This window comes from Passer domesticus, chromosome 3 (assembly GCF_036417665.1).
Source record: "Passer domesticus isolate bPasDom1 chromosome 3, bPasDom1.hap1, whole genome shotgun sequence".
NCBI classification, from domain to species: domain Eukaryota; kingdom Metazoa; phylum Chordata; class Aves; order Passeriformes; family Passeridae; genus Passer; species Passer domesticus.
This window is the reverse complement of record NC_087476.1, coordinates 117583029-117598359: the sequence shown is the minus strand read 5'-3', so window position 1 is coordinate 117598359 and position 15331 is coordinate 117583029. Positions and strand designations below refer to the sequence as shown.

Below are 15331 nucleotides of genomic sequence, written 5' to 3'. Positions count from 1 at the left end.
TTTTCTCTTACTTTGTCTGAGACTGACAGAATTAATTCTGTATTAGTCCTCCCTGATAGATATGACTGGGATAAGGTGGGAATGGAAGAGATAGAGGGTAGATGTGAGCAGGTAAGATACTGCTGTGCGCTGTTCTGTTGCAGTGCCCTAGAGGGCTGTTTCAAGCCATGATAGAGACAAAGCTATTAAGGCATTCATCACAATGCTTTGATGAGGCCAGAATTTACAAGACCCAAAGTACTGAAGGAGGGATGGAGAATCCAATCCCAGTGCCAAATTCTGCTGAGTGCAAGGACAAGAGGCAGCAAAACTCCTGCGCGATGCGCGGATGACGAGACAGCGATGCTTTTGTCATTGCGGCAGCGAGGCCAGAGCATAAAAAACTGCTCCCAGCTTGGAAATTTGGAAGGCCCCGGCTGCATGTGCTGATGCCTACATATGCTGGGGATTAGAGACCCTCTCTGACATCTTTCTGGTGGCCTGGGGCCATGTCAGCGGGTGCGGTCCTGCCCTGGTGCTTGCCGTGAGAGGGCGGTCTGACACTGAGCCTGCCTCGTGTGAAACACGAAACATGCAGAGCATTTCCCGGCCTTCAGAGCCTGTAAAAAATGCTCTTCGGCTAGCGTGATTCTGCGTGCAGCTCAGTGCAGGGTAAGAGGAGAACTGGGTTCAAGATGGAGTGTTTTAAGATGTGCGTGTGTGTCTTAGGTCGAAGAGTTGGAAGTATTCTCTCTCCGACATGCAGTGTTGTTTAATGAGACAGTGTTTGGATTTCTGCACAAAATAAGAGCTTATTAAGTCTTCTGCAAATCCGTTATGAAGTAAATTAGTGTTCTGTCAATTTTTTTTTTAAATTGTCTTGTAATATGAAATGCAAATGAGTAGAAAAACAAATGAATAAATCATATATCACAACTTAGACATTGCACAAAGGCTAGCAAGCTGGCTGTAATGTGTAAAAATGTTTCTTGTCCTTCTGAGCCAGACTCATTATTTTAGTCTTTTGGGTTTTCTTTCATGTGGGCCTCCCTTCATTAGGCTGTCTTGTGGACTACAAAAAAAACCCACAAGCCAAAATACGGGACAAAAATGCTGTGCTGGACCACACTACATACAATGCATTGCTTTGGCATTGGAAAGAGGAAGGTGGTGGCTTAGAAAGGAGCAAGGAACAGAAGGGAGAAAGAACTGTCTCTCCTTAGATATTTTTCGTTCCAAGGACAGTGACCCTGGCAGAGTTCTTTTGGTGCACTGCCATGGAAGGTGGTGAATCCTGCATGCAAGAGTTCTTGTGAGAGCATGAGCTGTGGAGCAGAGAAGTTTCAAGTAAACTGAAGTTGCTGCAGGGCAGTGTTGACCATGTGTTCTCTGAAAGCCTCTCTGATCCATAGAAGGAGTTTATTTTGCAATTTATTTCAAATAGCATTCTCTTCCCACTGGATAATTTAGGGAATCCTTTATATGGAGATGTCCACCAAGGGCTTATCTTCCAGAGGTCATTTCTCTAGGGTGTGTGCCTTGCAAAAATCACTGGGAATGTTTTAGAAAATAATTAAATTAGAGTTTGCCAAAAAGTTCCATGTGAATTAGAGGGTGCTTGTTGGAAAGAGGATGAAATAAGGGGACAAAAAATGTGTTAACCCAGCATGTTCTTACGTGTGAACTTTGTGACTCCTTGGCAGATTAATAGGCAACTAAGAGAAGGAAGACTGATTTGATCATTTAAGTTGCCACTCAGAAAAAAATCCATTTTTTATTTAGTCTTCTTTATTTTCCCAGGTATAAGACTATTACAATTCCCTGAATTTTTTGCTGGTTATTCTCCACTAATTTGTTAAGCAGCCGATTTAAAAAAGAGTAGTACACAGATGCAATTATATAGTAGGTAATGCCAGAGCCCAGAAGTGCAGATGCTGCTTGTGTATCCTGATGTGTATCCAATTGATTCCATATTTTCTTCTTTTATTTTCAATTAGTAAGAATATGGTTCTTTGGAAAGGGAGTCAAGATGGGCATTTCCAGGATAGGATCAGTACAGGGGTTGCATGACTGCAGGATATGAATAGATATTTATGGGCCCAGGGAGTACTGCTTCACCACAAGGAAGGAACAAGTTAGCACCTTCAGGGTAATTCTGTGAAACCTAAACTCTTCAGCTGGAAATTACCCACAGCCAGTCCACACAGAAAGGTGTAAACATGTGGGTCTATCCCACATCAATATTTGTGATAGTTGTGAGACATGAGTGTCATGGGATGGTATTACAGACCCCACAGGCAATATTACAGTTTCATTTCTTTTGCCTTATTTTCTGAGGTGACTCGAGAAAATGAAGGGTGAGAAATGCTAATTTAGGAGAAGGCAGTAGCTCCCTCAAAACTGATACACAGAATTGGAAAGAGGAACAGGTTGAGGTCAATATTACTAGTATTTCTTGAGCAACTATATCCAAAGAATCAGAAACTGACTACAAAATATGCAAATGTGAAATCAGATTTTTAGTGGAGTAAAAGCCCTGTTTTTCCTCAGTGCCATGTTTTACACAGCTCTGAAAATCGATGTCTTGTAGAACAAAAGACATTTGTTCTTAGTACCATAACATCATAGACACTTTCATAGTTCCTATAATAGAGTTGTTCAAAAGTGTACGAACTTCTGGCAGCTGTATTTCCTCTTGTAATGTCATAAGGCAGCAAGTTCTGCAGTTCAGCTCATGTAGTCTATTTAAAAAAAAAAAAAAGTCATTTTATCCCTCTTAAGCCTTTGTGGCCTTTTCATCTCAAATGTGTCTCTGCTCATTTATTAGGAAATATGGGAAGCAGAAGTTCCCATGGCATTTACTCTTTATAATTCATAATATAGACATTCTTTATGTGTTTTCCTCGTGGCTTTCTCATTACACCGCTGGAGATACCTCAGGAAACTCAGCAGCTGCCTTAGTGGTTTTATCCCATGATGACACTGGAGTTGACTCAGAGTGTTTGGACCCCGCACAAATTTGCAAGTACACTTACTTGCATGCAACACAGCCCCTCCAGCTGCGACCTCAGACCTTTTCTTCCTCCCCACTTTCTGCACGAGAATATTGAAAGCATATTTTTACACTTAAATTTGATAGGTATAAAATAGAACCACTAGGCAGATGGAGTTAAAACTGCTGGGAAGTCCAAAGCAATTTTTTTGATTACTAATAATAGATTATACTGGTATAAAAAGCAAATTGAAGCATTTGTAAAGGAAACATTTTTTCTGTTTAATGCATGGCAAACAATAATTCACCAACAGAAGTGGGCATTTTTTATGTTTTTATGGGATGCTGAAACATTTAAAAGCTTGTCCTCTGGAATCTACTAGTAAAAGATGTTTTGTTAAAAGATAATTCCTGAAGTTGTTTAGATTGTGTTTCTTTAAAATGTTCATTTACTTTGCCATTTGTGCTGAATGGTTTATCTTTTTGGAACTATTTGTTTTCATTTGTGTTTTTAGCAAAGTCTTGAGTTCTTGCATTTGAGCTCATTCAGAGTGTGAGAAATGGCAGAATGCTGCTTTCTGTTTTGGTTTGACATTAAAGAAATTGTTTTGAAAGGGTTCCTTTTAAAGATATTTCCATCAGCCTCTGATTTTTTGTATAACTGAAGGACCAGCTCCTTAAAATAAGTTTCGATCTTCCTCTGCTATCTGTCCTCAAGAGTCTTTTGAAAACATTAATTTTGCTCTGTCAGGATCCTCTGTAAATTCGGAAACCTTAGTTCCACATCACTATGACCTGACCTAAACCAACACTGGTGCAGGGAAGTGCAGCCTTGTCCTCAGTTTCTCCTCCCCCTGCCTCTCCCCTTTCTTGTGCCCCTTCTCCCCGTGCCAGCGTGAGTGTTCATGCAGCCATGCAATGAACTGAATCAGAGCACTGGTGTAGCTGAAAAATGACCAGCCCTCCCACAAAATGGTTAGCCTACACCCAAACTGGTTCCCAGAGCCAATCTGCCACGTGGCTCCATGAGTCCCAGTGTCAGGACTTGGGCAGCTGGGCTGAGAGGAACAATCCATTTTGCAGCAAAATAAATCTGTGCCAGACTGGACTGGTCATGAAACTATTGCTGTAAGCTTTAAATCTGCAAGTGACTAGCCATGGACCCCTTGGACCTACTCAAAACAGCTTGCAGAATCAGTCATGCTAAATAAAGCCTTTCTTTTTCAAATTCTCATTTTGCTGCTTCATTCAGAGGGGATTGCTTCTCTTAGATTCTTAGCAAGCAGGATGCTTGAACCCTGGCTTAATTTAAAGTTAATATTCCCAGTAAGTATGTGGTTACATTTCAAGCCCTTAAGCACATTTATTCCTTGTTTGCACAGCATTGGCTCCGTGACTAGGGCTCCCAGTCATGACAACAGTGAGGATATTAGTGGTGATAATATGCTGCCACGATTATTGTTTGTTTAAGGTGAACATGACAGATGTTCTCCCAGCAGTGGATGATGAAACAGAGCTAAATTCTGACATCTTTGCTCAAAATGAGTGGCATGCTGTTCTAGTGCAGACACTGCCATGTGATCCACCTGCCACAGGACATCAGATGTATCCATGGAGGGTCAGTGGGTCTGAACAAGCAGGGGCTTTACACGAAGAGTGTTTGCAGTGATTTGCAACATCTCTGAGGATTAACCAAATTCTACCTCATTTGCAGTCACTTTTTCCATATTCAAAGTTATTTCATATTCAAAGCTAAACGAGTGTTGTAATGCTCTAGTAGACCCTGCCCATGGAAAGATGTTCCCTGTATCCTGACATAAGCATCAACTGCAGGCAGAGGAGGAATGTCACGCTCAGCTGTCACCTGTAGCCAGTCCCCCAGCGGTGAAAGCCGTGATTCCCACAGGGACAGCAGCAGGCACACAATCCCTTTCCAGGGTGTTTTTCCTGCTGGAAGGCAGTGAGGATCCCTCTGCTGCAGATGCTGTTCTCAGCCTCCCGAGTGCACAGCAGGGAAGTGCCGATCCCAGCAGCCTTTGGATCCCTCGGAACACCTGATGGGATGCAGATAGAGAGCCTTGTGCTGGTTTTCAGCGGCGGGATGGACCCACTCTGATTAATCACAGGTGATTAATCACCTGTGCTGGGAGTAAAAAGGGTCAGCCAAGGCTGGCTGCTCTGTCCCTACACTGTATATTTGAATATAGGTAAGGTACTGGGTAGGCAGATCTGACCCATTCAAATAAAAAAGCACAAATGATCGAATCGTTACAGTTTTTCTCCTTTCTGCTTCGATTGAAATTACTATTTTTCTTCCTTTAATCTTCTCTGAAAAGTGTTTTACAGCAGTTCACAGTCAAAATAAGTCCTTAAGGGATTATGTAGCAGCTGAATTAAGATGAAATTACTAGATTTTTAGTTAGCATTAGATTGTAGAAGTAGATGTCTTCACTTCTCCCCAGTTCGTAGCAAAGTTATTTTTTATGAAGATTGTTTTATCTGAGAACATATTTCCTTTAGGCACCCCGGTTTTATAGCATTCTATTTGTGATTTAATGCACATGCATGTGTGTTGCTCTTATAGTGGAACCAGAGGAAAAAAAGGAAATCTGTCCATCTGCAATAGTTTAGTGGGAAAGAGCTATTGTTTTCCAGGTTTTTTTCAGCCTATGGAAGATTGTTTTTTCCTATCTAGTTGTTAGTAGAGGAAGGCAGGGAGTTGAGTGTTCCATCCAAGGAACACTGACACTAGTATGTACAAGCTCAATTGTGTAATTGATTATCTATAAAGACCCTGATGTCAGGTGCCCTGAAAATGTGTGACAAAGCTTCTGCCAAGTCTGTTACTCCAAGTGGCTCTCTTAAAAAGTTTGTTGCTTCAAAGAAATTATGAGCTACTGCATTTTATTATTTATCTCTCTCTCTCTTGCCTTCTTTTTGTATTTTTTTTTCAACTAACCATATTAATTTTGAGGTATAAAGCTTTCTAAAAGCCTGCATAAATTAATGAGCTAAAGCCAGCAGTATGCAATGATGCATGTCACATAAAAATATAATCAGCATTTCCCCCAGAATTGCCAACACCTTAGAACTTTGCAGTAAACCAAATATTTTTAAAGTGGTGCAACCAAATGAAAACTCTAAATTTGCCAGCAGAAGGTGGATTGCTGATGCAGTAAATCTGCTTTTCTTGTACCATCCAGACAATTAATCCTTTATTTCAGAAAAATCCTCATAAACCACCTGTGTGTGTTCCCGGCAGCGTGAAGATAACTTGTGAATTTTGGGAATTGTTTATCATTCACTTTTCTCTCCTTCTGTCCCTTCTTAATTTAGCCAATAAGAAGATATGGAGTACTTAATAAAGTTGTTCTCAGCCTTAGCTGAATACTCTGGAGCATTAGTGTGCTTAGTTTTAAATAGAGGAGTGTCAGTATTCCATGTCCAGGCTATTTTTTTCCAAACATATGCTGTGTTGTGGTTTACATATTTCATGGGCTATAACTCTGGATATGCTGCATGCTGTGCTATAAGCTCTTTGCATAGACTGTAAACCCTCAAGGATTTTGCAAAGTAAGAATTTTGTAACACATATTTACTGTCTAGGGACCTGATCCTCTCATTAGTCCCATTCAGGTAAATTCTTACATAGATGCAGCCGTATTCTTTTAGCTCAAGGGTCTGCTTGGCAGATTTTCACACAATAAATATTAAAGGATGCAAGATCCCAGCCTCAGGTATCAAAGAAAATGCTTTCTAAGTGTGGTGCTTTTAGTTAAACATCCCACAGTGAATTTGGATTAAGATCTGATTCTAAACTGAATTCACCACTCTTAATCTGTAGTGTGGGGGAAAATCAGGCCAGTGAGACAAAAATAAACATTTTGCTCAGATCTGCCTCCTTATCTGATGTTGGAAGGTCCCATAAAAGAATGGAAAAGAGTGTTGAAATACAGCTACAAATATTAATGGTTTTATTGCTCTTACTGGGACAGCATATAGGAAGTCTGCATATATGATGCGTGTCTGTGGTCGTTGACCACAAAACTTAACATGAGAAAGGAAAGTGTTGACATTTGCTAAAGAAATAGGTTCCTCCCAGCCACCCACCCATAAATACTGTGTGTGTAACAATTGTCTCCTAATGTGCTTTTTTTCCCTCCAGATATATGTGAGTGCTCTGATCTTTTATTTGGCTCTTTAATGCATCCCTGCAAATGAAATTAGTATTCTGGGATATTGCTAAAACATCCAAGTGGCTCTTTTGCATCAGCACTGGCTGGCTTGAAATGAGCTCCACAGGGAGCCTTGAAAGGGGGGATCTCGCATCACAAACCATTTGAGGATGTAGAATCAGGAAAGGAGGATTAGAAAAGGAAGAGGTGTTTGACTTTTGGGGGGGTTGCCTGAACCTCCTCTTTCAGCTCTAAAGTTCCCTTAGCCGGAGTCTAAATTTCCAGCACCAAAAACAAGTGAAGACAAAACTGTTCGACTCTGGGTCCTGCGCATATGGTTTGATAAATAGCAAACAGCACAGCCTGGAATGCTGCGTGGCTCACACTGTGTTTCCAGCTCTGTGGTAAACACATGAATAGAAAGGAGAAGGCAGCAGATCTTCAACTGCACTCGCCAAGAACATCTGCATTTATGAAAAGCTTTCCCTAATTGAAAATCTAGTAGTTTCAAATGCTTTCCAACTGAGAGTTTGGAAACTAGCTCAGGGGCTGCTAAGATAGCAAGAAACAGCAGTGGCTTTGAGCGCCGAGTTCAGGTTGCTCCCCCACCCTCCTCCTCAAAACTTGGACATTGAGGAGGTGCTAATAACATCTTTACAATTTCTAACAAGGGAAAATTTCTCTCTTTAGACTACGACCACGTTATTCTGTAATTCTCTAACTCCTTGTCCTTACCATCATCTCCCCTTCCCTTCTCCTCCTCCTCAATACTTCCTCCTGTTTCTTTGAGATCTACTACACCAAAAATATTTTTGGAAATACCACAGACTATTGTTTTTATTAGTGACTGGAAAGCTTTGTAGTAGGATGCTTTTGTGTTTCATTTGTTTTCCTTGCTCTGGCACAGCTGTTTTTGCTTTAACAGCATTAGAGAGATAGTTAAACTATTTGTGGCCTTTTCTAACCCAGCAGATCTCTTCCACTGAGTGCTTTAAACTGAATGACTGAGACTGTAAGTAACAGGTTGTCTGCGTGGGCAGTTTTGTTTATAAAGCTACAAATGCACTGTTTTTATGAGATCTTTTAATTTGTTCAAGCAAAACACCGAACACTGTGAAGCAAGTCCCAGTTTCCCTATAAATTTCCCAGCCAGAGCACTGGCAGAACCTTGACTCTGGAGGATACAGAACAAATGAAGTAGTAGATCTTGTTCAACCCTACACATGTTCAGAAATAATAATGTAGAAGAGATGCATGTAGGTGTGCTGATCCCCACTTCAGGCAAGAGGGAAAGGGAAGAAAAGCCAGAGCAGATGGTGGGGGCAGAATGTGGTCTGAGGACAAATCTGCAGCATGTAGCTGCTACAAATGCCTTACTGGCCACTGTGATTACACAGAGCAAGATGGGGAATTAGGAAGCAGGCATCCACTCAGAGAATGATGGCAGCAGAAAGGGGTAAATGAAGAAAGAAGCCAACAAAATGTAAAATGAAAACATAAATGGAGAGTGAAAATATAATATCTTTGCAAAGGTATAGGGAAAAGAGGAAATGAGTTGCACTGAAGGTTTCAGTGTTTGTGTCTGGTGACATAATGTAAGTGATATTGAGAGTATGGGCTGATGAACAGCAGGAAAATGAAAGTTAAGAGTGTAATTGTGTCCTGCTAACTCCCAGTCTTACCACACATTCTCAGCACCTCTGCTGGGCAGACACAAGCTACTGAACAGTGATTGGGTTTGGAGACTCCATCTGTTTAATGGTGGCTTGGCAGTTTTGTTTCTGGCAAGGTCAGGCAGCTGACAGACCTGGCTTGATCTGGCTGTGTGGGCTTGAGCTGGCACTGGGCAGGCATGTGTGTATGGAGGGGTGCAGTGCAAAAGCAGCACATAGATAGCTCACTGATTAGAGATAATGCAGGTGGAATGGTGAAAGGACATATTATATCTCCTACTACAGTCATGTAGAATGTGTTTCTTGCCTCTTTATGTGATGGGTTGGGAAGCAGTTGCACTTGTCAGGAACCACCTCCTGGCAATGCAAAAGAGATGGCCAAAATGCCTTTTCAAGCACATTTTTCTCTGCTGTTTTTTTGGTCTTTTTCCTTCATTAAAAATAGTTGTTTTCAACTCTCCTGTCAGTTTTGCAGGGGTCCCATCTGTGGATCCATGGCTAAATGAGGCCAGGGACAATGCAGAGTTAATAGTCAGTTACCTTGAGAAAGAATATACTCAATTTCCATGTCCTGTCTGCACTACTCTGTAGGTGTGTGTCATCTAGCAGGCTTTATTTAACACAACGAAGTCCAGGGAATTGTCCATATGTCTATCCCCAGACAGAGACTGTTTCTGTCCATGGGAAGGCACCTCACAAGTACAGGAGTATCATCCATCCATCCTACAATGCCGTAATAATCAACATAGTTGAATTTAGCTCATTCCATGTTTTTCTTCTCAATCAAATAGCAGCATTTATATTTCAGCCAAACTATTACCCCCAGCCCTGATTATTGGCTGTGACTAGACTCCAGGTGTGATCTTTGCACTGACTTTTGTCCTGACTGGATTGTTTCAGGGCTCCAAAGAGTGCGTCAGCTGGAGAAAAACACAAGGTACTTCAGACGAAAACTGCATGAAATGGGCTTCATCATTTATGGCAATGATGATTCTCCTGTTGTTCCCTTGCTCCTTTATATGCCTGGCAAGATAGGGTAAGTACTGAAAAAACCTTGCTGGCAAAACAAGCACTATTCAAGTTTGTGGGTCATTTGGTACACACTGCAGAAGATGATGTTCTCTGTGGTAGGTGCTTCCCAGGAGAAACATACACTGCAGTATGAATTCTTCATTTAGTTCTGCTTTCTTTTTGCCCCTAGGTTTAATTTTGAGTTGTTCCAGATGTCAGAATTTTAACATTTTTTCTCTTTTCCATTTCTAACATAGTCTGGAATAATACTCTTGATAACATTTTGAATTTGAATTTTTTTGGGTTTGAATTTGTAATTATTAAAGGACACATTGCCATGGTTGTATGAACTGGTTTAGGAGGATGCTTTTTTTCCCCATCTTTGAATGGTCTTTCCATGTTTTACCATTCAGTTCATCTCAAGCAGCCCTTGTGCACTGACTTGGACACAGAGACCAGAAGTCAGTAGTAGCATTATGTAAGTGTTGAGCTGTAGGGAGTATTTGCAGGTAGCTTAGGGTGTCTGTGGGCTTTAGATCTCATACATGCCACACAGGCCTTCCTAACTAACAGATCAATTGTGAGAGCAAATAAATCATCACACAGATTGGTTTATTCCTATTGGTGTTCAGGAACCAAGAATTTATACCTTCCACAAGCCCAACCTCTTCCATCCTTATGGACTGCAAATGCCCACATGGTTTGATTTGTACTCGGAGACTTTCATTGACATAAATATATCATGTCTACCTGCAGAGCCCTCTGTGCCATCACATTTCTAGTATTTGACACCCACTTGCCTTCATGGGCTGCTAAGCAGCAAAGAATCTCAGTCCTGCTGGTAGAATTCTGGCTTTTATTGAAATCAGTGGGAATATTCAATCAATTGAAAACAGGACTTTACCTATTGTTGCGTTATAAGTGATTTTTTTCTCTCCGTGTTCAGTTTATTGGGGATAATTTATTTTTTATTTTTCTCCTTCTACTTTTTCTCTCCTTAGGGCTTTTGCAAGACGCATGTTGGAAAAGAACATCGGGGTGGTCGTGGTTGGGTTTCCAGCTACTCCTATCACAGAATCCAGGGCTCGGTTTTGCGTGTCAGCTGCTCATACACGGGAGATGTTAGACACGGTGAGTGCAGCAGATGTCCTGCCCAAATTAACTTCAGGTGCAAAGCAGGCTGGGAGAAGCTGGGCCTCTCTGACTTTGAATCTCAATAATTCATTTTTACATTTGTTTTTGTGGCCTTGGCACTTGATCTTTAAAGGCATCAGAGCTTTATACATTTTATTTTCTAAAATAAATTATGAGACAGTTAATTTCTTATGTTCTATTCTTCTATTTCTAATAATGACCAAATCTGTCATCACTAATAAAAACCTACATGAAAGGCACAGCAAGACAAAAGTTAAATGCTACGTCAAAACTATCAGAGTAGGAAACCTGAAACTATATGGAAATAATTAAAAATCAAGTTTTCCATACCCATAGTTCCATTCCATATTTCCATGTGTTTCTTGAACTGCAGAAGTATATGGGACAGCCTTGGGGGTACAGGTGGAAATTGCTAACAGTTTTGGAACTGTTTGAACCTAATCAAATTTAATTGGTGCTGTCTGGAAAGTCTCAGTTCTGTATCTTTCTCTGATATCAGAAATACCATTAATAGTGTGTTGAGACTTCCATCACAAATCTCTGTTCCAACATGGAAATATGTTTAAAATAAACTCTTTGAAATTTTTCATTTCCTTTTTCTGCCGAAGGTGTTTTTGGCCTGGCTTGAGATATGTTCTTTCATTCTCAGAATAAGCCAACTTAGAGGAATGAAACAAAGAGCCTTAACAATAAATTTCAGGCTTTGCTTTTCCTCTCTTTGCACAAGTGTTGATGGTCAAAGTGAAAAATCCTTGAACAAGGAAAGGCATTTGAGTTAAATGTGCCACTGGTTCATGCAGACAAGCACTAGGGCCTGCAGAGAGCTCCTGAATCTCCTTTTGCATCCTGAGGTACACGTGGATGTGGGACTGGAGCCCTGTCCTGCTCAGCAGCTCCCATACCAGTGTAGGTAGCTGTAAAACAACATCAAAAACCTGCTTTGCATGTGTGCAGTGTAAAATTCCTGCTGCTTTTAAAGGTTCAGTAGTTATTAACAAGGTACAATACCACGGCAGTATTTTGTAGAACAGAGCATAGCTACGTTCTTGTGCTGGTCCTTACCAGCTTTTGCTGCTTGACTGTGAGGATTTTGGCTTTTGTAACTGGTAACAGGCAGTGAAGTTGATCTGAAGATTTATCCCTTGAGGTTGCTGCTTTGATTTTCTTCCTTTGTCCCCACTCCCAAATGTCAAGCCCACCTCGTTTTTGGGCCATCCTTGTGCATTCACTCCCTGCCACCTGCACCTTGCTGCTCCCAGGGAAGGTCTGGCACTCCCCAGGCACCACTGAACATGCTGTGCTTTTGCCACAGTACTTGTGGCACTCTTACAGCATGGGGGAATGGAAATGCCCTGAGTTTAATTACTTGCAGAAAGAAAGCTTTTAGGACAAAACACTTTGTGACTGTGCCTAAACCCAGGGTAACAACAGGTAACAAGCACAATGAAAACATTTCCCCTTTTGTATCTCAGCCTGGAACTAAAAAGATCCATGAAAGGGCAAGCTCCCAAGAATAACTTCCTTAATGACCTGGAAGCTATCTTTCTGCTTAAACCATTACTAAATTACTTCTTTTTGTTCTAAATTAGTTTTTGTTTATGAGCTTGTTTTAGTGGCTTAACAGAAACAGGCTTAAAATCAAAGTTGCTGTTTCCTTCTTTGATGCCAAAAAGTTGGCTGCTCTTGAATGGGGGTCAGATGCTGCAAAACACTGAGCTGCTTCCCTGTGGTACAGAGTTCCTTGGATATTTTTTGAATCCACTGAGAGCTGGGGACACAGCTCAGCAAATTGCATTACAGTGTTAATGAACAAAAATTTGCCCCTGTGATATATAAAACAATGGCATTCACTAAAATGATCTTAAACTATTCAGATTCTGATTCTGCTCAGCACTGTGAGCTGATTATTTATTCTGATTCTGCTCAGCACTGTGAGCTGATTATTACCTAAGAAAAGGCATTGGCAGCTCCAGTCTTTGAGAGCTACAGAGGAATACTGAAGTATAGACTCACATGTTTCTTTTGCACATGCAAAGATAACTTTTTATCTTGGTTGTTACCTCTCTGCACTTTTGGAAAAAATAATTTTTTTCATCTGTGCTCAATTAATGTACTTACTAATAAATCATAACCTATTGAAGGAGTAAATTCCTTTCCTATGGATGCTGTTGTACATGTAAAACTGCACTGATGGTCCCTGTTGTAGACTGAATGCAAAATTTGCCCATTTGTCCTTTAAACTTCAATTTATTTTTTTATAATCTTCTTGTTCTGCAGTAAAGTAAAAGTTAGTAGAAGTTCATTTCATTTCCAATTGAATTGACAAAATATCGTGGTTTTACAGGTTTTGAATGCTCTGGATGAATTGGGTGATTTTCTACATCTGAAATATTCCCGGTATTCCAAGTCATCTCATCCTGAACTGTATGAAGAATCTAGGCTTGAACTTGAAGATTAAGTTTTCCACCCATGAAAAGAACATTATGATGCTATGAAAGGGCGGAAAACCTGAAAACTAAACAGTACAAATGCATTTCTTCCCTTCTAAGGACAATTTTTATTTCTCAGTTAATTGAAAGGAGGGGAAGCTCAGGTGTTGCATCACGTTGTATCAAACTTCTGTATTCAAGAGACTGAAATATTGATACAGATTTGCCTCCCCAGGAGATCTGTCCTTCTTAAGGTATTTTTGATGCAGAATGAATGCATCCATTGATCCAGTTGCTAACCTACAGCTTTTGATATGGCCCTTTTTTATGAAGAGGCTTCAGATAGTCTTAATTGTGACTGAAATAATAAAGTTTTAAAAGTTAATCGATTCCAGTGTAATATAGCTGAGCTTCATCAGTGAGACTGATCTGTTAAAGAGCATAAATCAACACGCCGGTGTGGACTGCTACAAAAGAATGAGCAGAAGGTGACTTCATTAACTTAGTTGCACTATCATGCATTTCTCCAAGGACAGAAAGTGTCAGAAAAAGGCTAATGCTGAGAACAAGAAAAGCAGCCTGATGAGATCATGTATTTCTGACAGCAGGTTATGGGAAAGGGAAAATTCCTCCTCTCCACAGACCTTTTCTCGGTCACCTAAATGCACTCCAAACTTTGAATTGTACAAAAATTTGGGCTTAAACATAAACAGAAATGCTTTTCTGCCAACTCATTTGACCTACAACCTATCACATCTTATCACTACCTAAGTTCTTCAGCAGGCTTGCTCCCTTTTTGTGGGGCAGTAGTAAATAATTTTAATAAACATTTAACTTTCCCATAAAAACCTTGATCAAAACAGTCAGATACTTGCAGTTCACAAACTGCAGATGACATTTATGGGCTCATTCCTAAGTTTCTTGAACTACTTATGGGCCTCATAAATTCACTAACGAGTACATAATGCTGAAGCTGTTAGTTATGCAGAATGTGAAGTTCCAGATACCATAAGCAGTTCTGCCACCTGCTAAGCAGAAAACTTACCATTTCTATCCATGCTATAATCATGCCTGAAATAACATTTCTTGAAATATTTTTGTCTGGTTTATGCATGTCAGGGGTTGTTCTGTCCAGGGGTTTGGGGATTTTTTTGAGTTGTTTGTTTTTCAAATAATTATTTTATCTTCTGAAGAGGGAGATGCCCTTGTCCCCTTGTGCACTGCCTGAGTGACAAATGCTCAAGGCTACCTGAAGGAATTTTTCTGGCCAGCAGTTTCCCTGCAATGCCAGCAGCCACAAGCATCAGGGTTGTATGGGCTGAATTGCTGGAAGGAGATTGGAGGCTTTTTCCTTTTTTTTTTTCCCCAGCGTTGAAAAGCAGTTCTGCAGCTTTAAGAATGAACTCCAAACAATTCCACGCTATCAAATGTCATTGTAAACACATCAGATGAGAGATGTTTAGCTTTCTGTTGCACAGATGTACCACACTTTCATGTTCTCTTGAAAGCTGTGGTGTAAACTTAACCCACAGCTGCAATATTAGATTTAAGAACAGAACAATTAAATTGCAGAGTACCAATTACACTATATTACTCCCTGCTTGTTAAAGCAGCTTTCAGGATATAACAAGGCTAACTGATTATGAGGGCCCATTTTTTGTTGGATTTTTGTTGTTGTTGTTGTGCAAGTTAATAAAAATCCAGTGGTGCTATAACTTTAAGAATTGATTACAACACATTCCGTAATACCAAATGTCGGCTTTAGGAAATATTTATCAAGGGCTGGGGGAGGACTAAGTGGTGTGTCATGTGATTCTTCACTGTGGTAGATGGACTTGAAAAGCATTGCAGAGGATCAGGGGAGCTATGTTTGTGGATAAGAGCAAACTCACTGTATAAATATTTAAATACTCGAGC

General features: G+C 40.4%; 1 protein-coding gene across 4 annotated transcripts in view; it reads left to right on the top strand.

Moving 5' to 3' along the window:
- The window catches only part of SPTLC3 (serine palmitoyltransferase long chain base subunit 3), a 98030-nt gene extending 84241 nt beyond the window's left edge, over positions 1-13789 (top strand). For all 4 annotated transcript variants that reach the window (XM_064415429.1, XM_064415430.1, XM_064415428.1 and 1 more), the window contains 3 exons: positions 9720-9855; positions 10832-10961; positions 13330-13789. In XM_064415429.1, coding sequence (XP_064271499.1) covers positions 9720-9855; positions 10832-10961; positions 13330-13443 — 380 coding nt within the window. In that variant the 3' untranslated portion in view covers positions 13444-13789. The remainder of the gene's footprint in view (positions 1-9719; positions 9856-10831; positions 10962-13329) is intronic.
- The last annotated feature ends 1542 nt before the right edge of the window (positions 13790-15331 follow it).